Raw genomic sequence first — 25,601 nt, forward strand, 5'->3', positions numbered from 1 at the left:
ACGAGTAGCCTCAGGTGAACCGTAGTGCACGGCCCATTTGCAAGGCTGACTCTTAACCCAGCCACAGCCCATGGGAGGACCAAGAGGATTATTTCCATGTTTGCCTTCAGAGGTCTCTTTGCTCAAACTGATTTTCCTAAAACATATGAGAAATGAGTATCTCAAATCCTACAAGGCTATAAACAATTGTGGGAAGCACAGCAACCCTGCTCTCACTAACAGCCAAATGAGCAATCCAGAAAAAAAACACAGCGTGACTTAAAGAACTAACACAGGCTCCGTGATCAAAGGGAGCTCACTTCCCAGGGTGCCTGGGGGCTCAGTCAGTGAAGCATCGGACTTTGGCTCAGGTCACGATCTCAGGGTGCTGGGATGGAGCCCTGCAACGGGCTCCCTGCTCAGCGGGGAGTCTACTGGAGATTCCCTCTGCCCCGCCCCCCACTCGTGCTTTCTCTCAAATAAACAAAATCTTAAGGGGATGGGGGTGCGCACTTCTTAAGTGCAAGAAATTTACAAGAATGCAAGTAAAAAGCAATTTCCAACCCGATAAAGGATATTACCAAACAAATAAAAAACCCACAGCAAACTCATAGATAATGATGAAATCTTAAAAGCACTTCCTTTATGGAAGCCTGGGTGGCTCAGTGGTTGAGTGCCTGCTTTCGGCTCAGGTCGTGATCCTGGGGTCCCGGGATCGAGTCCCGCATCGGGCTCCCCTTATGGAGCCTACTTCTCCCTCTGCCTGTGTCTCTACCTCTCTCTGTGTGTGTCTCTCATGAATAAATAAATAGAACATTAAAAGAAAAAAAAAAGCACTTCCTTTACGGTTAAAAATAAGAAAACAGTGCTGGTCACTGGATGTTGTTCTGGAAGCCCTACCAACAGGAGGAGCCGAAATGAATGGGAAGGGAGAGACCATCGCCATTCCCGGATAATACACTCATCTGTGCAGAAAACCCAGAGGAATATACATGTGAATTCAGAGGAACAAATAATAGACATCAAAGTTGCCAAACATTTATCAGTTTCAAATAGCTAAAACATAATTTAAAAAGACGCTATTTTATTTATTTATTTATTTATGATAGAGAGAGAGAGAGAGAGAGAGAGAGAGAGAGAGAGAGAGAGAGAGAGGCAGAGACACAGGCAGAGGGAGAAGCAGGCTCCAAGCACCGGGAGCCCGACGTGGGATTCGATCCCGAGTCTCCAGGATTGCGCCCTGGGCCAAAGGCAGGCGCCAAACCGCTGCGCCACCCAGGGATCCCAAAAAGACGCTATTTATAATATGTAGAAACCGTAAGTATCAAGGAGCAATCTATAGGCAGGACCTCCATGCCGATGACCCTAAGTCCCTGAGACACTGGGGACATGGAGCAGGTGCAGCACCCCCACATTCGCAGGGGAACTCAGCACAGAAAAGGGGGCCATGAAGTCCTAGTAAGACTTGTTTGTTCTGGTGCAACTTGTGAGCCAGTTGTCTATCTTCTACGGAAGAGAAAAGGGTCAGGAGCAGTCAAGGCTCCTGAAGAAAAGTAAGGTGGGGATGTAAGCAATCAGGCACAGAGGGTAACCGTAGTCAGAGTGATGGTGAACACATAATATTGGTGCCAGCGGAGAAAACTGGCCAATGGAGCAGAGCAGAGCAGAAACATCCTGGGCGAGGGGACACAGATGACAAAGTGCCACAGATCAACAGGGGTTGAAGTAGAGGGTTTTCAATAAATGGTGTTTCCAGTTGATTATCCAGAAGATTTTTTTAAAAATTAAGAAAGAAGTTGGGCCTCTGCCTCACACCATCCAGTGAAAAAAATTCCAGGTGGGCTAAGAGCTCAAATGTGTAAGACAAAATCATAAACCTCGTACAAGACGATAGACTATCTTATGACTCAACATGCTAAAGCCTAACGACAAGAGCCACAAAGCTGACCATGATGAAACATCAACCTCTGGCATCAAGACACCACAGAGAGGAAACATGAGCCACGTGAAGAGCTGTCACATGTGTCACTGACAAAGGGAAGAAATGGAATACCGGGGACACTTACAAATCAACATGAAAGAGACACAACCAACCACCCAGGAAAAAAAAACAAAACAGGAAGCCGACTTGAAATGCACATCAGGACACAGGACACGGGACATAGGACGAGCCAACACACAAAGACTCTGACCTCACTTACAATCAGGTGAGTAAAAGTCATAACACAACAAAGAGTGTGTGGAAGTCAGCAGTGGTTGGCACCTGTGCGCGGCCGGGGAACACTCTAGGGAAGGGGCCCAACAAGCTTGGGGGGAAGCACAGTCTCAGATCTGTCGACTACAACAACATGCAGATCCAGGAAGAGAAGCTGGGGGTGGTAGCTCAGCGCTGTAGACTTGAGGCCACCTCCTGGGAGAGAAAACGAGGGGAAGCACAGAAGGGTCCCAGGAGCTTCAGAGGCCACAGGAATATTGTAGTCCTTAAATGCCAGGTCAGACTTGGTATTATGTGATGTTTTATTTCTTAAACATTTTTTTATAGGTAATCTTTCATATCTATTTGGTATTTAATTTTAAAAACTTCGAAAAGAATCGGATGGGAGCATAATTAAAGTGATGTATTCACTGATAGTATGCACGGAGGGCTTCCTAAGCAGGTGCCGGGGTGGAGCCAGAGAGCCTGGGTGAGGAATCTAGGATGTAAGACACGCCGAGCTCAACGTGAGGGCACCAGGTCCTGCCATCACCCACAGGCTCGCACACTTTCCTAAAAAGGGTTAAACGAAATTACTGTCCAAATGCTCAGAATGGCAGCCAGCAGGACCCTTGACCTCAGGTCCTAAAAACGAGTCAAAACACTGATTCTACATTACAAAACATCGTATCACAAATGCATCTTTGTGAGGTAGGAACTTTGGAGGGGGAGGAATTAACTCTATTTCTCATACTGGTTCCCAGTGTGATATGATTTGAGGTATGAGCATTTAATAATAGTTTAAAACTGAAGTACCTGCTCCACAAACAGGATCTAAGGGCAAGGTGTGTGCTCTCGAGGCCAATCGTTTTTATTAAACACCATGGAGGATGCAGGGGGAGGAGAAGAGGAACCACTACACAAGGGGCTAAGTATCACTTCTTTGGAAGAGTGATAGGAGTGCCCCTCCCCACCAGCTCCACTGCTCCCCCAAACCCAAGAGGCATCCAAGTGAGCTGTCACAGGAGAGCCCTACTCTGTCCTTCACCTGCACCAGTCTGGAAAGAGCAGGTGCAGCAGTGCCATCGTCCTCGGCTCCACAGGCATTTCCAGATAGTGGCTGACAAGAAGAGTGGGCCTGTGCCTTGGGACACTTGCCTCTGCTTGCTGGCCCAGGGTTCAGGGCACCACCCCAGTGTTCCTGCAGACCCTGCAGACCCCGCAGACCCTTGAGCTGCAGCAACTGTGCTGACTCAGGCAGAAGACAGCCGAGGAGGGTGCTGCTGAGTGGGCCAACGCTCACTGCCCTGTCCCTTCCCATGCCCGTGAACACAGACCCACCAACACAGACGATGTCATTCCACACAGGGACTGAGTGTCTGGGCGTTCCCGCGACCCCCCACCCCAGCACTCTGGTACAATCAAGCACTGAATGATTTTCAGCAAAGACAAAGAATGAGCACTACACGCTACAGACATGGCTGGACCTGAAGACATTACAGAAAGTGGTGAAGAAAGCCCGTCACAACAGACGGTGCATGGGGCGACACTGTCAGGACAACACACACACACACACACACACACACACACACACACACACACACACAAAAGGGACAAACGACTGCCAGGAGTTCCGACTGCCAGGAGTAGTTCCGGAACGAGAGGCTTGGGGAGGGGCAGTTAAGTCATGCAGGGTTTCTGTTTGGGGGATAAAAGTATTCTAAAATCAGATGGTGGTGCACGAATATGTGTGAATATGCTAAAACCCAGTGAATTGTGCACTTTCGATGGGTGAATTATACTGTATGTGAGTTATATCACAAAAAAGCCATTTTAACATTTAACTTGAGGGGTGCCTGGGTGGCTCAGTGAGTTGGCATCGGACTTTGGTTAAGGTCATGACCTCAGGGTCCTGGGATCCAGCCCTGCATTGGGCTCCCCGCTCATGCACACTCTCTCAAATAAATAAATAAATCGTTAAAAAAATTAACTTGATAGAAATAATAAGTACTAGAACAATGACTAGAAGTACACACATCAAGTTTAAAAATTGCTGGAGGAATGGTGCCTTAGTGGCTTAGTCAGCTGAGCTTCTGACTCTTGGTTTCGGCTCAGGTTGTAGTCTCGGGGTCACAGGATCAAAGCCCCTTATCTGCACTGGGCACAGAGTCTGCTTGGGATTCTCTCTCTTCCTCTCCCCTCCACCTCCACCCCAAGCTTTCTCCCTCCCTCCCCATCTCTTAAATAAATAAGCTTTAAAAAATATTTAGCCTCATTATTTTTTTTTTAATTTTATTTATTTAACAGAAAGCAAGCACAAGTCGGGGGAGAGGCAGAGGGAGAGAAAGCAGCAGACTCCCCGCAGAGGAGAGAGCCCGACGCGGAACTCCATCCCAGGACCCTGAGATCATGACCTGAGCCAAAGGCAGATGCTTCACTGACTGAGCCACCCAGGTGCCCCTACCTTCCTATTTCTTACAGGTAAAGACACGGTGTTTTTTTATTGTTTTTTTTTTTAAGGATTCTATTTACTTATTCATTAGAGGCAGAGAGAGAGAGAGAGAGAGAGAGAGGCAGAGACACAGACAGAGGGAGAGGCAGACTCCACGCAGGGAGCCCGATGCGGGACTTGATCCCGGGACTCCAGGATCATGCCCTGGGTCAAAGGCAGGTGCTAAACCGCTGAGCCACCCAGGGATCCTGTTTGATTATTCTTATTTACACATTTTACTGACTCTTTTGTATGTAGCTTATTTCACAACAGAAATAACTATGAAATGGATTACAATGAATTAAATCTTTATCAAATATGCCTGGAAAAGAACTCATTCTGATGCAAGTAAACTTCAATAAAACAAAAAGGAGTAAGAAAAAAAATCACACCTCACTGAAAGTCATCAAGATACCAAAACAATTTAAATGGTACATACTCTAGAATTCATTTTCTTGACAAAAGTCATCAATATTAGTATCAATTGTTTAAGATTATTTCCTTCATAAACACAGTGTCTAAATACTCTTGGAGTGGGGCACCTGGATGGCTCAGGGGTTGAGCATCGGCCTTCAGTTCAGGGTGTGATCCTAGGGTCCTGGGACCGAGTCTCCCAAGGGGCTCCCCGCAGGGAGTCTGCTTCTCCCTCTGCCTATGTCTCTGCCTGTCATTCTCATGAATAAATAAATAAAAAATAAATAAGTAAATACACTGGAGTAAAATCTCACTTGGTGGGCAGCCCGGATGGCTCAGCGGTTTAGCACCGCCTTGAGCCCAGGGCCTGATCCTGGAGACCCGGGATCGAGTCCCATGTCAGGCTCCCTGCATAGAGCCTGCTTCTCTGCCTCTCTCTGTCTCTCATGAATAAATAAATAAAATCTTTTAAAAAAAAAAATCTCACTTGGTGTAGACACTTGCTTACTTAAGAAATGGATCTCAAAGGTGTCCCAGGCCCACAGCACGGGAACCCAATGGGCTGGAACATGTTCCAACTTTCCAAATGCCACCCCCCAGGCCCTCCTGGCAGATCAATTCCCAACACGCGTTCCCTACAGTTAACAACTGTGGAAGGGGCATCACCTCCAAAGTTCTCTGCACAATGAAGGGCTCAGCAGAGACAGCATAAGAGGGAAGCCATCAGGCTAGGTTTCACACAGGGCATCTGGCTCACCAGACAGGATACTTTCCCCATGTGCTAGGAGCGCTGCATCTCTTGAGTGTTTGCAGGGATGACAAGCTCCTCCCAGAGGTGTCCTGCTGCCAGGACTCTGCCCTCAGATGGGCCAGGCCCACGCCTCTGCCATCTACTGGCTGCGTAAGCATCTTTGTGCCTCCATTTCCCCACCTGGAAAAGGGGAGGGGACAACAGTACCCCTAACACCACCTAACCCTGTAGGGTGCCATGAGGACGAGGGGAGATGCCGACAGCTCTCAGAAAGCCTGCAGCCCGCTGGAATTAACAGTTTCTGTTGGCTCCCTGTGTCTCTACTGGCCACTCAGGGCCACATTACTGAATGAGAGCAAGGCCCTTCTCAGGAAGGAAGGAACACCTGAAATCCACCCCCTCCAGCCCCACACCATGGTGCCCATCCAGCCTCCAGGGCCTGGAGACACACACACAACATGCACAAGAGCTCCCACAAACACCACAGAAACACAGGCCTTCCAAGCTGCGTTTTAAAAGCTGTCAGAGATGAAAAAAATAAAAATAAAAAAATAAAATAAAATAAAAATTTTAAAAAATAATAAATAAATAAAAGCTGTCAGAAGGATCCCTGAGTGGCGCAGCGGTTTAGCGCCTGCCTTTGGCCCAGGGCGCGATCCTGAAGACCCGGGATCGAATCTCACATCAGGCTCCCGGTGCATGGAGCCTGCTTCTCCCTCTGCCTGTGTCTCTGCCTCTCTCTCTCTGTGTGTGTGTGTGTGACTATCGTAAATAAAAATTTATTTAAAAAAAAATAAAAAAAATTAAAAGCTGTCAGAGTGCTGTGGGCATAAGGGTGGCAAGGGTGCCGAGGACTTACCTCCGGGGCGGGGGGGGAGGGGGGAGGGGGATGCCACCCAGGGGTGAGGATACGGCCCCCCGCAGATGTCTACTGGAGGAGGAGAGTGTGCGCAGCCAGGCCTTTCTCGTGGGTGTGAGCTGGGCTGCAGCTACAAACCGGACACCAAAAGGGGCTGGAGAGTCCACCCGGCTACGCGGACACGCTGTCCGACGCTGAGGCACACAGGAGGCCAAGCACCCAGAGGGCAGAGAACAGCCTCTGCAATCCCACAGAGCAGGCACGCCTTGTCTCACTGCACTTTGGTGTCCCGCGCTTCACAAGCACTGTGAGGTTTTACAGGTTGAAGGTTTGTGGCCGCCCCATACTGAGTAGGCCTATAGGCACCATTTTTCCAATAACATTTGCTCACTTCGTGTCTCTGTGCCACATTTTGGTGACTCCTGCATTATTTCAAACATCTTTGTTTTCTGTGTTCTTTTTTTAAATATTTTATTTCTTTGACAGCAAGGGAGAGAGCACACTTGCACACAAGCAGGGTGGAGGCAGAAGGAGAGAGAGCAGCAGACTGCCCCCAAGCACAGAGCTCGATCATGACCTGAGCGCAACCAACCGAGCCACCCGGGCACCCCTCAAACTTCTTTGTTATTATGTGTTAGGACAGCCTGTGATCAGGGATCTCTGATATTACATAAACTTGATGAGGAAGCAGCAGCATGTGAGAGAACGGACTCCGATTTTGAAAGCAGCTCTCCTGTGGGTAACCTGCTATCACACAGCATCGTCTGCTACAGGAAACTCGTTCATGAAAGGAACAAGTGACGGAGCAAGCTTCAGTGCAACCCTAGTGTAAGAACTTGCCACAGCTACCCCAGCCTTCAGCAGCCAACCACACTGAGGTAAAAAGATCATGACCTGCTGAAAAAGCTCCAATGATGCTTAGCACTTCTCAGGAATAAAATATCTTTAATTTAAGGTATGTACATTGTTTTCTAGACATCCTACTACACATCTTACTTTTGCGTGCACTGGGAAACCAAAAAAATGCCATCTGGCTGGTTTTATTGCCCTATCTGCTTTATTGTGGTGGTCTGGAACTGAACCCGCAATATCTCCAAAGCGCGCCTGTGCTCAAGGCAAAAAGTACCGCCGGTAGGAGGGACCGAGAAACAACACAGCTGAACAGGGAAAACCCAGACAGAGTACTGAGTGAAGTATGGAGTGACGCTGAGGCTCTCCCCACTCCTGAGAGCACGAGGGGTTAGGAGTTCTGGTTCTGTCCCTGGTGGAAGGCCACTGCTGCAGACAGAAGCCAGTTCTGCATGGGGCTGGGATGACCACATCTTAGACACAGGGAGTTCAAACTGTGAAACACAGCCATTCTCCCTGTCAAGATGATGCAAATTTCAGGAGTGTACAGGGTGGAATTTTGCAGATAGCATTAAGGTCACTAATCCAGGGACACCTGGGTGGCTCAGCGGTTGAGCGTCTGCCTTCGGGTCAGGGTGTGATCCCGGGGTCCTGGGATTGAGTCCCGCATTGAGCTCCCTGCGGGGAAGCCCGCTTCTCCCTCTGCCTGTGTCTCCACCTCTGTGTGTCTCTCAGGAATAAAAAAATAATGCCTTAAAAAAAAAAAAAAAAGATGACTAATCCACTGACTTTCAAGTCAGAAGACGATCTTGGAGCAGCTAGACAGGCCAGATCGAAAGACATGAGCCTGTCAAGTAGTGCAAGGGAAGCAGCAGTCAGAGGAACACACTCCTGGCAGGCCTCCAGGGAGAAGCAGCAGACTGCCTCTCTGTGAAGTGCGTGGGGCGAGGTGCCCGGGTACTTGGTGCTGCCAACATCTCCCTGCAGATAATAATATCAGAGCCCAACTGACACCGCGATGGCTGAGCGCTGCCCAGAGCCCAACCTCGGGGCTGTGAGTGAACACAGCAGTATGGTTACGGCAACCGTGTTTGTAGCGACTTGTTACAGCTGCCACACGAGATGAATACAATGGCCAAAAATGACACAACACACAGACCCTAGAAGCTCAAGAAACCCCAAATTCAGGACAAATGAGGAAAACTACCCAAGCACATCAGGACCAAGTTGCTTGAAAGCAGTAAGAAGAAAAGAATGTAAGAAGGAGCAGCAAGAAGTCTTATTACGGATGAAGGAACCCATGAGGGTGACAGCTGGATTCCCGCTGGAAATGTCCAGTCACAGTGACACCAACCCATCAACCTAGCATTTTTTTTTCTTCAAGATTTTATTTATTTATTCATAAGAGACACAGAGAAAGAGACAGAGACACGGGCAGAGGGAGAAGCAGGCTCCCTGCGAGGAGCCCGATGCGGGAATCAATCCTGGGTCTCCAGGATCACACCCTGGGCCAAAGGTGGCGCTAAACTGCTGAGCCACCTGGGCTGCCCCCTAGTATTCTTTATACAGCGAAAACAGCCTGCAAAACGAAGACAGGATAGCCTCCAGACAGACAAAAGCTGCCTTGCAGGAGAGAGAACTGAAGGAACCCTCCAGGCAGCAGGACGGTACTGGGGAGAACCCCAAGGCTGCCCACTCGGGAACCAAGAAGGGGCCTGGCCTCGAAGCAGGAACAATGGACTTTCCAGTCGCAGAGGAGAGCACCTAACTCCTACCTGTTCAAGCAGGACATTCTTCAATGAAAATAGCTTTAATAGCTCTCATAAGAAACAAAGATTTAGTAATGGACGATGATGCATCTAAATTGTTAGCTCACACGTTGGTGTCCTGAGGAGAGTGCGTGGATGAACCACATGGCTCCATTCTCTACTCCTGCTGAGGCTGATATATCCACTTTTCTCATGTTCAGAAATGGAAATTGTGTCTGTGTGGCAATGGTTTGATCTGATCACATATCCCCAGCCCAGCGCATGTTATTTCTACTTTCCGTCAGAAGCCCCAAACATGCTCTGGCAATGCCTTCACCCACAAAGTGGGTTCTGAGCCACCAGAGGACAAGTGGCTGACAGGACAGTGGAGTCTGACACAAGTCAGCATTCAGCTATTCCCCACCCACAATTCTCTCTGCGCCGTGGTGTTTTTACCTTATAGAACACATCGGGCACATACTGCTCGCTGCTGGACTCCTTGGCATAGCCGAGCTCAGGGGCATCCTTGCAGGGCAGCAGGCACTCGTCACGGACCAATGCCATGCACTGATTGGAGACCTGGTACCCTTCAAAGTGGACCTGGTTGTCGGGACCACCTGCGAGAGAGAGACCTTCATGGAAAATCCACCAGAGAAGACTCAAACCAAGTCTGTAACTGTTACTCATCACTTTGGACCAACACAACAAAAAGACCCTCCAGAGTCTGTCTTGGGCTAAGAACTCAAAAACGTCTGACAGTAACCTGTTGAGTAGCTTGAGCACACAGCCTCGGATGCAGAGCTGGGAGACGCCACCGCAGCTCCCCCAACAGGTCTCTAATACCTGTTCCAAAACTATGCGTGGTGTCACCACGTACCGCGGCTCTGATTTACAAACACCAGAGGCAAGAATGGCAGACAGAGCCCTCATCCCAGCAAACTTCTGAACCTGAGTGAATGGAGTGGAGGGATGGAGACGGACAGGACAAATGGTGAAAACAATGCCAGTGTCTGTACTGTCAGCTCTACCCCCCAGATGCCTGCAGGGCCACCACACCATCATCCAGCACCCCACGCAGGAGGTGTGGACACGGCACAGAGCCAGGGCCAGCACGCAAGGGGCCTAGGCTGTGCTGCTGCCTTCACTGTGCCTTTCACCCTTACCTCTCCCTTCAATCGTCATGCCATAAAACCTGCAATGTGACTTAAAATTAGGGACGTGGATAGTGCAAAAGCTACTGAGAATGAACCATTCGGTGAAGTTAAGCTGAGCAGGAACCTAGCTGAGATGAGATCCTAAAGAGATGGATGGGCACCCTGTCAAAGGTGGACCCTGAGCCTCTAGAAGAGGTAAGAGCAACAGTGCACAGGGCGGACTCCCACCACCACACACACACATGCGCTCCTGCCATCAGGTTATATGCTCTGACAACTCTATTGTCTAGAATTATTTAGTTTGGGACAATTAAAACCACCGTCAAAAAAACAAACAAACAAACCACCCTCAACATCTCCATTTTAGTTTCTTTCACAAAAACAGTTAGTTACTGATCAGGGAATAGAAAATTTTCCCAAAAAATAAAAAGATTTTCAAAAAAATTAAAAAAGAAAATTTTTCCATCTGGCTTTCAAACATTTACCAGATCTGGTGGCAAAACAGAGAACTCTGAAGGATTCGGCAGAACCAGCTAACAGGGCACAAGCCAGGGGCCTGCCATCTGCTTGAATTTGCACACCAGAGGTCAGCAGTAGCTGGCTTCCAGAAATGCGAATGGGCTCCAGAGGCCCACTCGACAAACAAGCCTAGCATCTCTCTCTGTCCCTCCCTCACACACTCAGGAGAGCTGGCTGTGACCACTCACTAGCGTCGAGGCAGCAGATACAGGTCGCTTCACCCCCTGGTGTGCTCAGGGTTAGGAACACCAACCCTGCACCAAAGAAAAGTGCAATGGTTTAGAAGGGGCAGCAGGGAAGGCAGTGAAGGAGCACAGTGATGCCGACCCCTGTGTGTGCATCTGGCTCTTGTTTAACCTTGGGCGTTGTAAACCTACACTGGCTCTTAGACTGATCATTAAAGTGTGATGGGTCATTAGAGAAAAAAAAATCTCTTTGAGATTTCTCTTTGAGAAACAGAAAAATAGAAAGCAGTATTTGTGAAATTGAAGGCTGTTAAAAAAAAATAAAAAGCAACATTAGGGGGTCCCTGGGTGGCACAGTCAGTTAAGCAACTGACTCTTGGTTTTGGCTCAGGTGCCCCAAGTCCAGCTCCGAGTTCAGCAGGGAGTCTGCTTGGAGTTTCTCTCTCTCCCTCTGCCCCTCCCCATGCACAAACTCTCTAAAAATAAATCTTTTAAAAAAAAGGGCAACATTAGTCCATATGGATAGTCTCCAAAGGCAGATTCAAAGAGAGGAATTGCAAGCTCTCCTTCTCCACGTGGAGGAACAAGACACCAAGCTCTAATGGGTTTCTTTACCCTTTCCGGAAACCCAATATTGGCTGGGCTGTAGAGGCGGTGGGACAAGCTAACAATATGATTGTTTCCTTCTCAAGTCAATCTGCAAAGGAAACCTGCATGTGGGAGGAAAGGGCCTGTTGCAGAAGAACTCTGTGCCTGGGAGGCAGCCTCAAGAAGGGAATCTCACGGCCCAGAGACGTGGGCAGGTGGCCAGGGTGGCCAGCCTACCAAGGCACAGAGATGCCAGCATCGGGGCAGGAAGTCTAAACTTGGGCTAAATGATGCATCCTCCTTCCACTAGATCCGTCACTAGATCCATTTCCAAAGAGCAAACCCACACATACTCACTTCTCTCTTCCTCCACAGGTCTCAAGCTAGAGTTGTTCTTGGCAGGGAAAGGCAAGGGGGAGCCTGCAGCTTCAGCAGCAGCTCTAGGGGAGCTGCGAGCACAGTGCCTGCAGAAGCACCATAAAGCCCAGATGCAATAGTCTCCTGGGCAATGGTTACAAACACACAGGCCAGCTCCTTCCCAGCCCATCAGGAACTCAGGGATGGGGTACAGCAAGCACAGCTCAAACAGCTCCACAGGGCAGCAGGGAAGGTAGGGAAGGAGCACAGTGGGGCCGCCCCGTGTGTGCTTGTGGTCAAAAACCACTGACACAGGGGAACAGCAAACTGTTTGGAGGTACAAGATGTATGATGCTGTTGGGGTACCTGGGGACTCAGTCAGCTAAACATCTGTCTTTGGCTCAAGTCATGACCTCAGGGTCCTGGGATCGAGCCCTCCTTGCTCAGCAGGGAGTCTGCTTCTCCCTCTGCACCTCCCCTGCTTATATTCTCTCTCAAGTAAATAAAATCTTAAAAAAAAAAAAAGAAGAAGAAGAAGAAGATCCAACCATATTTTATACATATGCATAAAAACAAACACGGAGGGATCCCTGGGTGGTGCAGTGGTTTAGCACCTGCCTTTGGCCCAGGGCGCGATCCTGGAGACCCGGGATCGAATCCCACATCAGGCTCCCTGCATGGAGCCTGCTTCTCCCTCTGCCTGTGTCTCTGCCTCTCTCTCTCTCTCTGTGTGTGTGTGACTATCATAAAATAAATAAAAATTAAAAAAAAATTAAAACAAACAAACAAACAAACATGGAGTTTTAATCCATGGTGAATTCTTTAGGTGTGTGAGAACAAGTTAGCAGAAGGAAGGGGACATGTTCACATGTTCAGGTAAGACTTCACCTAATTCGCACTAGCATGTGAAAGATGCTGCCACTGCCTCTCATGCCTCAAAAGTACATTCCTTTCAAAAAGAAAGTGACTAATCCACTTGCATCTTAAATCCACGGATCTTTAAAAATCAGGGAGTGTTTCTCTTCATGATTCTCAGTGTGACAGCCTCAACTGGGATTAACAGGGGATCCAGTAACCTACCTGTTTGGGCTACTTGTTAACTGGTTTTGTTCAACTGGGAGTGCTTCTTTCTACAGAACTAGGGGAAGGTTGACTACCATGAACAAACTGGGTTATCAATTCTGTGAGAGTTGAAACCAGGTCTTCATAGGTTCCACGTTAGTGTTTACTTTAAAAAATTGACCAAATAGACTATGCTTTCATGAGTTGGTTCTCCAAGTTTAAAACTCCTACTTGCTTATTTTTTAATTTATTTATACTTCTTTATTTGAGAGAGAGAGCACAAGTGAGCACGCTAGGAGGAGAGGGAGAGGAAGAAGCAGACGCTTTGCTGAGGAGGGAGCCCAAAGTGGGACTCAATCCCAGAACCCTAATCATGACCTGAGTCAAAGGTACATGCTTCACTGACTGAGCCACACAGGCACCCTTAAAATTCCTATTCTTTTTAAATTGTATAGTCCTATGGCCAGTTTTTTCCTAAGCCAACATATGTAAAGCTTGTTAAAGATTGTGATACTACCTTTTTATGGGCCACAATTTTTTTATTATTATATGTTTATGATATATATAGCACAGAATATATGTATCACCACACACACACACACACACACACACACACACACACACACACACACACACAGACAGACATGGTGTCTTAAAATGACTCTTGCTGGGGATCCCTGGGCGGCTCAGCGGTTTAGCGCCTGCCATTGGCCCAGGGCGCGATCCTGGAGTCCCGGGATCGAGTCTCACGTCGGGCTCCCAGCATGGAGGCTGCTTCTCCCTTTCTCCCTCCTCCTGTGTCTCTGCCTCTCTGTATCTCTGTATGTCTATCATAATTAAATAAATCTTAAAAAAAAAAAAAAAAGACTCTTGCTCATAATGTCAAAAATAAGTAACCAGTAGTAAATCCCTTTCTCTTGCATAGCCAGAGTCCTTTTTGGCTACTTGAAGTGGCAAAGGCAGCCCTGAGCTGAGATCCAGAATCAAACTGGCCTCAACTTGGAACGTGAGCAGATGAGAGAAGAGCTACACTGAGCCCCAAATTCTAGTAGTTTTGTAGGTGATGTGTGTAACTTTAGGATTTTTAACACAAAACAAAAGTGGAATTTGTGCCCCACAAGAACATTAAGAAAATCTACTGTAGCTAAGAATGAAAATGTGCCAAAAGAGGAACAGAACACACACCTGTTGCCACCGCAGTGACAAACTTAGATCCAAAATGTCCGTCTGGAGAGAGTCGACATATGTTGGGATGCTTATTCTGGAAGTCTCCTGCAGTGATACATTCTTCCGAACTCAGAAAATAGGTGTCCTAAAAGAAAAGAGCCGGCGTATCACATTTTACAACATCATGTGGAAACATGCTATTTCTTCTTTAGATAACATTAAGAACTAAACGGTCGCCTGTCAAACACTGCATGAAACAAACACCTACAGCTCCTAGCTGTTACGGGCCCCTCCTCTCCCACCACGAGTAACTAGAGAGGCCAGAAGCATCAGGCATCCAACCCTACGGGCTGACCTCCAAAAAACACTGGTGCAGGCCCAGGGGGTTTGTTCTACAAGACACCATCAAGAGACCCACCCTTAATTTATCAAGAGCACTGGTGTTGAAAACAATTTGGTCTAAAGGCCAGGAGGAGCTGTGCACAGCCACCCTGCAGGCATGAGCCAGAGCTGGCTTGTAACTGAGCTGCAGGCTAAGCTAGGAGGGCACTGGGCACTCCCGTTACCGCTCACCTTATTCCGGCTGTATCGGACGGTACCCTTCCGGGTGTCTTCTGAGACGAGGTCTGTAAATATCCAGCCAACCTGAACGAAAAGGAAAGTATCCTTTGAGCCACCTCTCCCTGAAACAGGCAATGAATGCTTTCTGGCCTCTGTCCAAAGACCTTCAGAATAATGTTTCAGTAAGAGACTGTTGTGAGCTACTTCCTTCTAGGGGAGTCAGATCCTCAAGTATACTACCAGGACTTTCAAACTCCATTCAGTTGAAAACGGCCATTCTCCTCTGGTGCTGCTGGACTGGAGGTGATGTTGCATGAGCAGAGCTCATCTGTTTGTTAGAAACTCCATGGCACCAACTCTATACCCAGCACTGTGCTGGGCTCAGGGGAAACCCCAGGGGTGAACAAGATTAATAGAATGCTGACACTGCAAAGAGAGACAATGCTATTTGAGATGCTAGGGCTTTCTCCGTAAGAAAACAGACTCCCTAGGAAAGGTACTTAAAATAAGGACCACCACCACAAAGTCCTTGCCCAGAGGCTCCTTTACACTCCTTGCTACAGAACTGGAGACAGCATGTGAGGGCCCAAGAAGCTGAAACCCTCATCCCTAGGGCAAGCCACAGTCTTAGACAGCTGCCTGTCTATTGGGTTCCTAGGCCTCCTATGCCCAAGAACCTCACAGCTGGTTGCCCCTCCTGAACTGTAACTGGGCTGGGAGGTTTACAAGCAGGGCTGGACCCCAAGTCCACATCCTTTGGAGAAGTGGTGCCCATGACCCTGTCCAGCAGAACCCTGTACAGAACTCTTCAAACCCATTTCCTGCACACAAGAACAGGCAAATGTGGAGAACTTCATTTTCTTTTCTTTTCTTTTCTTTTTTAAGATTTTATTTATTCGTGAGAGACACACAGAGAGAGAGAGAGAGAGGCAGAGACACAGGCAGAGGGAGAAGCAGGCTCCATGCAGGAAGCCTGATGTGGGACTTGACCCCAGGTCTCCAGGATCAGGCCCTGGGCTGAAGGCGGTGCTAAACCGCTGAGCCACCTGAGCTGCCCAGAACTTTATTTTCTTTAAAAATACCCCAATGCACAAAAAACCCCGGAGAGGACACAGCAAAGAAAAGGAGACTTGCAGTGTAAATGAGCCAAAGCAATGAGTAAAGCAGAGCCAAAGCCAGGCTGAAGTCAGCTAAAGCAACAGAGCCAGGGTTTCAGACACTGAAGTCACTTCAAGATCTATTAGAACTACAGTGATACTGAACTGTATGTTTAAAACAAAAAAAGGTCAAAAAATTACACTAGTTTCTCTTTTGAACACGAGAAACTTCAAAAATTTAAACCAAATAGAACTCTAAATCAAGACGCTGATTCCTGGGGTGCCTGGGTGGCTCAGTTTGATCTCAGCTCAGGTCTTGATCTCGGGGTTGTGAGTTCAAGCCCTATGCTGGGCTCCCTGCTGGGTGTGGAACCTACTTTAAAAAAAAAAGAGAGAGATGGTGATTCCTTACTAGAAACAACAGGAACTGTTTTCTTAAAGCTTTTGTTAAAATGACTTTGTTCTATAACCTCCCAAGGCTTATAAGCAAATTCTCTACTGTTCCTGTTTATCTGGGAGTTTGTTTTCCACTAAGTTGATTAACAAACAAAGGATAACTTACATAGCTATTAACTGTGAAATTCTAAGAGGTATTCAATTTCACGTTCCATATACACGTGTAGAAACCCTACTGTAAGTTCCTGGGAGCTCCACCACGGATGTGACACAAACTAGATCAACAAACTCAAAACTTCTTCCCTGTTGTCTTACTGCCCAGTAAAACGAGAAAAGCTCACGTGTTCATACATCTAAATTAGAAACAGGAAATCCACTGATGACGGAAGATGGCCAGAGGCTCCAAGCGCCCAGGGCAGGAAATGAACCCTGTGCAAAGGTCTTTGTCACAGGCTGCAAAGCTGCAAGGACACATGAAGGAAGGGCTCCTACTAAGAGGCTAGGCCGCGGTGTGTGGGCAGGACACACAGCTCAGCATTGAGGCTCCTTCCTGGGCAGGAAGAAGGGATGTGCATCTAGCTGCCTCTTTCTTACACCCTTTGAAGCTGTCCTCAGGGAGTGAGGCCTGCAGATTTCAACATAACAGCCCCAGTATAGGGATTGTTTGTTTTCATTTTACTTTAATTCAGAGAAATATTCTATTTCAAATCTGAAGAACACAAGACTCAAGCAGGCTTTACAACATGCTGGGCCTGCACCTGACCTCGGGCAGCTGGGAGTTCAGTCCCAGACAAGGCCTAGTCATGCCACCCACCCCAATGATCCCAACAGAGAGCCCTGGTACCCCATTCGAAGGCCAGCAGAATGCCTCAGTACCTTCCTCAGGCCAAGCTTGGCAGCAATTTCATCCACCACCTCAGCTTTTGGGTCTTCCAGAAGCTCCAGGCTGTTCTGTGTGCCGATCTGTTGAGGCAGTAAAGGGAGAAGACAAACTCAGAGGAACCCACAGCCATCCCACTCCAATTCTGTCTCAGGAGTCCCAAGGGCACACTGCTCTATTGCTCTCCCCTTGCCAAAAAGGAGAGTTATGGCAGCAGAAAAAGGTTGACATCCAGATAAAACACAGCCCGCACCCTCCAGGCTCTGCCCCTTCTCACATTTTATCATGCTTTCCAGTCAAGCCTCTGAGAGAAGATGGGGACATTCAGGCTGGTTCACATCACACAGTCTTGTCAAGTGTGTGGTTGCTCTTAGGACTGAGGAAGGCTGTTTCCACAATTTTTTAATGGGTTCCTTCACTGGGGAAAGTCAGTTTCAAAACTCCCTTGGAGAAACAGTTTCCTTCCAAATAGCTTTGGGTACATTGGGCAAGCTTCCAGGTGCAAGGTATAACATTTGTGCCCAGTAAACAGGCTAGGAAAATTTCTGTGCAGCTCCTGCAGGGTAGTGCTGAGCTTCAAAGGCAAGGTACTGAATGAGAGAATCACAGAGGAATAAAAAAGGAACCTAAATCGGCAACCTGCTGGGCAGAGCACAGGGCTTGGGGTAATAGGTGGGCTTGGACTCTGGCTCATATACAACCTAAACCAGCCATAGGACCCCAACTTCCTGCAGTGGACAAAGCTTGCCGAAATCCTTCATCTGCACTGAATGTAGCTCGAGGTCATGAATAGTAAGTCCCGTACCTAGCAGAAACTCTGGCCACAGCAAAAAAAAAAGTGAAGGTAATCCCAAAACAATTTATACTAGTTGGGTACATCCTTGCAAATGAGTCAAATTATGGCAAAACAACAAAAAATAACTTTCTGTTGCTGGGTATTAACAATATGCAAATCATTAAATGCCTCCAGAGCACAGGTCATATCAGAAATTCAAAACAAATCTAAGGATCTGATTTCCTGACCTGTGGCAGCATGAGCTTGAGCTTCAACTTCTAATGAGTTAAAGGTTATTATAGTTAATGGTTTCAACCTTCAGGATCCTGAAGCTGGGAGCTCTGGAGATGCTATTAGCAGTCTGGACACTAGAGGTTTCTGTTTCCGTGTTTTACTCCATCACACTCCTAACACGACTGCTGAAGCTGCTCATGAAAGAGACCTCTACAAAACTGAGTTTGAAGATAAAGTGCGTCCAAAAGCAGCTCCCTGATTGCAGAGCACACTTACTGTCCTGGTGGTTAGGTAACCCCGACCTTCTGGCAGGGTCTCTATCACCACTTAGCATCCCCTTTTGAATGAAAAACCACAGGAGGCCCCCACAAATACTTCCCTGTAGCTCTCAGTAAACATGGAAACTGGCAAAAAGGTGGAGACTACACTCAAAACTCTGCATAAATCCAGCCAGGGACACAATGGCATTTGTGCAACAGCCATGGGCCTGGCCTGCACACCAGCTAGTAGTAGCCACAGGGTGTGCAGTTTCAGACCTTGGCTTATTTAAGAAGTCAGCTGATCATGGACTGATTTACCGAACACAGAGCAAGGTGACAAAGGTGAGTCTGGTATGACATACGTGTAAAGAGAGGACAGTGGTATAAATATTCTACATATTTGCTTATATTTTTAAACTTAAAATTTAGAAGTCTAAACCAAACATTCTGGAAAGAAAGGGAGAGGATGAAGGGGATACCTTGTTTGTAGATCCGACTTTGGAAATGAGTAAAATTTTTTCTTCTCCAACATTTTAACTACAAATTTCAAACATACATCAAAGTTCAAAGAATTTCACAGTGAGGACTCACGTATCAGCTATCTAGATTGGGCCACTAACGCTTACTCTACTGTACCCATCCCTCTAATCACCCCCAAGCCATCTTAGTTGTAGGACTCTGCTGTACATCACAGTAAACTGCACACACAAGCACCCCTCCCGAGCACTTCACCACGTATATCACTGACGAAAATTCAATGTTTCCACGTTTGAAATAAGTATATATGTAATGAAACGTACTATATAAATACTCCATATAGCTATACAACAAATGTGTATATGAAACACTAATCCCTAACTACTGAAAATAAAATAAATGAACATAAATGTGTTAACTAGTTGGTGGCATAGTCTTACAGAGAGGACCTTCCAAATGACTTTAAAACACAATAACTAGGGATGCCCGGTGGCTCAGTGGTTGAGCGTCTGCTTTGGCTCAGGGCGAGATCCCACAGTCCTGGATCGAGTCCTATACTGGGCTCCCCACAGGGAGCTTGCTTCTCCCTCTGCCACTCTGTTTCTCTCATGAATAAATAAATAAAATCTTCAAAAAAAATAATGAAAATTAAAATAAAACACAGTAATTGATTGCTTGTCCCTCATGAGACACACTCTAAGGATCCTCCTCCTTCCGCCAAAAAAACCCTTAAATGGTTTTCAGTCTTATACTGGTGGTAATTTTGAGACTATTGTTCTAAGACACTTGTGTGTGTGGCATGGGATAAAGGACACAAGGGGATCCCTGGGTGGCTCAGCGGTTTAGCGCCTGCCTTCGGCCTAGGGCGTGATCTTAGAGTCCCAGGATCAAGTCCCACGTCAGGCTCCCTGCATGGAACCTGCTTCTTTCTCCCTCTGCCTGTGTCTCTGCCTCTCTCTGTCTTTCATAAATAAATAAAAAAATTTTAAAAAAAAAGGACATGAGTCATCCCACGATCCTCCCATGCCACCATTTCTAGGCCAGCTGACCACAGGCACAGGCAAAGGAGATACAGTCAAGAATGAAGAAGCAGGCATTGTGGCACTTTGGGGCAATCAACAAAAGTAGAACACAGGCAATAGATTAAAATATTCCAACAAGCCTGCTTTCTCCCTCTGCATCTCTGCCTCTCTGTGTCTCTCATGAATAAAATAAATAAAATCTTAAAAAAAAAAAAATTCCAACGATTTTCAACTTACTGACATTAAAAAGAGTCCTTATTACCCTGAAGTCAATGACCTTATACTCTGGAAATGCACACTGATATATTTAGGGGCCATAAGTTTACCCTCCCAGAATTTAGAAAATAAACACTGTTTGTGTGTGTGTTGACAGTGACAGGGCAGAGAAGTGAAATGAAGTCTTTAATAAGAGCCTGCACAGCCTTCAGAGCCAGGCAACATGAAGGCCCATGAACCGTGAAGCCTATGCTCACCTACCTGAGGCGGCTCATAAATGGCAGCTACTTCGGCCCTGATGCCAAGAGGAATGTCTTTGTGCTCTGTATACCGTCCATATAAATACCCAAAATGCTGGTTCCCTGTCTTCCTCCAGAAGTCAAGGAAGCGATCGGCAACCGTGTGATTCTCGAACATGATATTGTCCACATGTCTGTATTTCTGTAGAGCAAACAACGGGCTAATGAATATACTCTGTCAGAAATGAATGAATGAATGAATAAATAAATAACAAATAAATAAATAATTTTTCCAGTTTAAGCCATTCATAAGGGACACCTGGGAGGGTCAGTGGTTGAGCATCTGCCTTGGCCTCAGGGCATGATCCTGGGAACCCAGAACTGAGTTCCACATGGGGCGGGGGGAAACCTCATGCCCTGCAGGGAGCCTCCTTCTCTCTCTGCCTATGTCTCTGCCTCTCATGAATAAATAAATAAAATCTAAAAAAAAAAAAAAGCCGCTTATAAATCTCTATTTAACTCTTTACACATGCACACGCACACATACGCACGTTTTAAGAATGTGCTCTGCCCTTAAGACCATTTCAGATTCTAGAGGGAGGGGAGGGGAGGGGTGGGATTCCTCAATAAATTAATTCAAATTAAGCTTACAGGGATTTCACCAAAAATTCAGGTTTTCACTATCTCTAGTACTAAAATTAGTTTTCAAAAAGAGAAAGAGAGCACGCGCCAGGAAGAAGAGAAAGGAAGCAGTTTCCGAACAATCACAAAGGTTCTGGAGAGCTCTCTATGGAGTAAAACATTGGCCAGCAAGGCAGAGAAGGCGAGGTGAGCGATCCTCAAGGACACGGGAACCAGAGGGGAAGAGGCCAGAAGACTGGTCTCTTCCTCATTTCAGAGCCCAGCTTTCTTCTTTACCTGACCCCAGACAGGTGCTCTGAGGGGGCTCCGGGACAGTTCAGTTACCAGCTTCCAGAGTCATGTTTTTGGTTTTTTTTAAGACTTTATTTATTCATGAGAGAGAGAGAGAGAGAGAGAGAAAGAGAGAGAGAGGCAGAGACACAGGCAGAGGGAGAAGCAGGCTCCATGCAGGGAGCCCAATGGGGACCCGATCCTGGGACTCCAGGATCATACCGTGAGCTGAAGGCAGACGCTTAACCACTGAGCCACCCAGGCGTCCTGTCATGGTTTCTTAGAGAGCAAAGTCGCAACCATGAAGCAACTTAAACAGTCACCAAGAAAGTTCTGCCTCCATGCAAGCCAACAGAAGAGAAAACAAGACTCCCTCTCCTCCATGCCTACAACAGATAGAGATCTCAGCAATAACGTGTCCAGCGTATGACTCAGAAGTGCACTTAGACTAGCCACATGTAGTGCAATCCTCCCTCCAAGGAAGACCTTTTCTGGAAATTTTTATTTCTGAGCCATGAATACAGATCTGCTTTCCATTGCCTAGATGGACACAGTGAGCATCTCACCTGTCTGTTCAGCGTGATGGCACTTGGCTGGCACTTAGTACAGATGCCGTTAGGCCACGGAAGGTGTCCCTCGCACCCTGATTTAATCTTGCAACTGATGTTCTCCAGGGCAACAAATTTCCCCCTGAATAAGAAGAGGGAACTTAATTAGTTAAACATTCCAACGGTGAAAAGTTTAGCAGGAGACTGGAAATCACATGTCAAACATCTTACACCTCCAGAACAGAGTTCTAAGAAGCTAAGCACATGGCAAGCAGCAGCTGGGAAAATGTGCTAAAAATTGCCATCGTGGACTTCCGGCTTTGGCCTGTACATGGAGGCTATGCAGAAATGCATGACTATTTATTTCCCTATAAAAAGTCTGTTTTCAATGTCTGTCACTAACACCCATGAAAATTTTCAAGAACGCTATTAAATACCTAGTGACTGCCCTGTGCCACTGAGAGGAAACCAAGCTTGTTTTTAAGTTTCATTAACTCATTAGCAACCTCTACATCATGAGTCCAGCACTGACATATTTGTAAAAAAAAAAAAAAAAAAAACAAAAACAAAAAAACCTCTGAATCACCTCATGTGGGTACCCCAGCTTATAGCTGAAATACAAACCCTCAGTGAGGCACCCAGGGCCCCACCCTGACATAGGGTGAGGGTGTACACATGCCCTCACCCTCTGCCACTTCCGCATTCACTCAGTGGTCCAGTAACTCAATCTTGTCTTCACAGGCTGATAGGACGCTGGCCCGCGGGCCCCTGAGAAGCAGTGACTGCTACCAGTCTGCATGTTAGCGAGAACTGCCAATGTGCCCCATGGGGCACGGACCATGGCCTGGACCCAGACTGGTGAAAGGCTGACGGATTTCAGCACAATGAATCGCTACTCATTCCCTCATCCAGAAAGTCCCACGGCTTACCCCACTGACAGGCAAGGATGGGTTTCTGGTAAGATTTGTTTCCCGTGATCTAACTTTTTAAAAAAGCCATTTTAGGGTGTCAGCAGGTTGTCAAGAGAAAAACTAAAATCAGGCCAACATGACATTCTTCACAAAATGTTGCTGACTTGGGTTCAGCCACCAGCTCCTCCTGCTGCATTGATGGGAATTATAAAATCATGGTATCAAGTCCGTTATTTTCTGGAAAGGTGCACATATAGTCATAGAGTCAACAGAAAGGGGTCACACAGGGAAGTACTTGACATGGTTTATAAAAAAAATGTTCTTAGCCCTTCTCCAGCCATTGTCACAGCCTGCACCCAGGGAGGTGCGAGATGGTCGCCCCACTGCGCACGTGGCCAAGCCTGCAAACAGTACCTGTTGAGGCACCATGAGGCCCACCCATGGACGGCACCATTGCTTCAGCTCCTGTGACGGCCATGAAGTCAAGCTGATAAAGAGGCAGGCTCCAGGGCAAAAGGCTGATGGGGGCCGTGGAATAACTGAGCCGAGAGAACCATGGAGTGGTGTGGTCTTTCCAAAAAAGCAGAGGATGAGTTCTGGCCACCATCACACCACATCTCATCCACCTTCACATACAACTAAGTTGCCAGAGCACTGCACACCTGCAGAAGTCTGGGGATGTTCCCCAGGGGCCTCCACGGCGGCTGCTGCCAACATGGCATCTGCCCCACACTCTGAGCATGTCGACTATGACAGGGTGTCAGAGGCTCCACTCGTCTGTTTCTTTTCTAGAATCAGGGAAAAAGTCACGAACTCAAACGCTCTGTGCCCAGACCCCGATCTTTGCTGTTCTCATTCCTGTGCTCACAGGCTTTAAGCACACCTGCCAGATAGACAAAAAGAACTTGTGCACGCCCAAGCCACATTGGTACAGCCTAACTGCGCTCAGGTTGCTTACTTGTCGGCCCCCCCGGTCAGCTTTCGGATGTAGGCGTGGAAGGACATGTGCTTCACAGGAGGTTCGAGATGGTTCAGGTAGTCCTCGTCAAACGGCTGCCAAAACACACACAGTCAGTACGCTCACGCACCTGCTGGCGTCTCGAGGCACAGAGGGTGGGCAGCCGAGCTTCCGCTGCACGCGGGGAGAGACCAAGCCAGGACCCAGGGAGGGCAATGAGAGAGGTCGGGCACCTGGTTCTCACTCATCATTCTAGGTCAGAACCAAAGGTTTCTTTGTGTACCAGTTATCATTCCAAGATTAAAATGAATCTCTATTAAATACAAAATGCTCTAGGTCAAGTAAATATTAGGAAAATTAAAAAAAAAAAAAAGCCCACGAGATGAAGAGGAGGCTCATGAAGAAAATCAGGTTGGCCTTGCTGCTGTAAATTCAGCATTAACCAGTTACCAGTCAGCATTATTATGGTAACTCTCAATCTCACCAGGACGAATCAGCAGGAGGATGTGACACTCAGGGAAAAGTAAATCAAAACAATGACGAGCAAGGAAACCGCCAGCCCCAGCTTTGTGTCAGGTTTCAAAAGGATTGTCCAGGGAGCCCACGGTAAGTGCTGCCCCTCCATCACAGCAAAACAAACGCTTCAGCCATTCATCATCCACCCAGAAGGTCACTCCCATAAATAAAGGCTCGTGCTCTTCAAGCCGCTCGCATTAGTGGGACCATGAGGCCAGGGCAACAAACAGCTAAGATCTTTTCCCCACTCCGACCTAGCGCCGGGACGCAAGGAAAGTACTGACAGGCTCTGGGAAGCGGCCCCTCCCACCAGCCCAGGCCTTACGCTTGCACAGACTCTCACCTCTAGTGGGACACAGTGGACACATTTCCCCAGAGGCCCGTGTCGGCACCTAAGAGCACAGGGCAAGAGAAACACAGTTTAATTAGTATGCCTGCTTTCCTGTGACTGCCACCTCACATTTTTGACATTTAAACAGAGTATTTCCCTACCTGTGTCCATTGCTTTATTTTTATTTATTTTTTAGTAAACTCTACACCCAATGTGGGGCTTAACCTCACAAGCCTAAATAAAGAGTCGTGCGCTCTACTGACTGAGCCAGTCAGGCATCCCGTGTGGAATTATTTTCACATAACATGGTACTTGAGTTTTTTCTTTTTAAGATTTTATTTATTTATTCATGAAAGACAGAGACAGAGAGAAAGAGAGAGAGAGGCAGAGACACAGACAGAGGGAGAAGCAGGCTCCATGCAGGGAGCCTGACATGGGACTTGATCCCAGAACTCCAGGATAAGGCCCTGGGCTGAACCGCTGAGCTGCTGGGCTGCCCAAGCATTTTTTATTTCAATAACTTAGTATTTATTTTTATTTGTGTTAGAAAAAAACTGCCCAGCACATCTCACTTGTGACTGTGTAGATATTAACTGCTGAAAATGACACTAAATAAAGTGAATGGACTTAAAATTGATTTTAATAGATGTTAAGTAAACACTAAGAATGTTGGGATGGGATATGGCAAAAAAAACTTCCCAGCGGGACAGAAGTCCAGTTTGGGAAATACTCATTTTGTGCACATTTAGGAAAAGCACGAAGATGCCTGGCTCTATGGGTTTTAGTGATTTCTGTCACTAAGAAAGACTAAAGCCCTAAAAGCTCCACACATACGTGACAGCATAATGTGCTCAGGTAAGGAGGGCGGTGATGGCTGGTGGGAAACCCAAGTGGTGGTCCCTCTGGGCTCAACTGCATCCTTTGCTAAGTGGGGTCACAACTCCTGGACGC

At 47.3% G+C, this 25,601-nt stretch overlaps 1 protein-coding gene across 1 annotated transcript in view; it reads right to left on the reverse strand.

The window, feature by feature from the left end:
- The window catches only part of NPLOC4 (NPL4 homolog, ubiquitin recognition factor), a 65,512-nt gene that overhangs the window by 16,733 nt on the left and 23,178 nt on the right, over positions 1-25,601 (reverse strand). The window contains exons 5-12 of the mRNA XM_055315597.1: positions 24,663-24,711; positions 23,804-23,898; positions 21,953-22,076; positions 20,497-20,676; positions 17,248-17,334; positions 14,891-14,962; positions 14,336-14,462; positions 9,742-9,902 (exon numbers count right to left, since the gene is read on the reverse strand). Of these exons, the coding sequence (XP_055171572.1) occupies positions 9,742-9,902; positions 14,336-14,462; positions 14,891-14,962; positions 17,248-17,334; positions 20,497-20,676; positions 21,953-22,076; positions 23,804-23,898; positions 24,663-24,711 (895 nt within the window). The remainder of the gene's footprint in view (positions 1-9,741; positions 9,903-14,335; positions 14,463-14,890; positions 14,963-17,247; positions 17,335-20,496; positions 20,677-21,952; positions 22,077-23,803; positions 23,899-24,662; positions 24,712-25,601) is intronic.

The sequence above is a fragment of the Nyctereutes procyonoides genome, unplaced genomic scaffold, assembly GCF_905146905.1.
Source record: "Nyctereutes procyonoides isolate TBG_1078 unplaced genomic scaffold, NYPRO_anot_genome, whole genome shotgun sequence".
Lineage (NCBI taxonomy): Eukaryota > Metazoa > Chordata > Mammalia > Carnivora > Canidae > Nyctereutes > Nyctereutes procyonoides.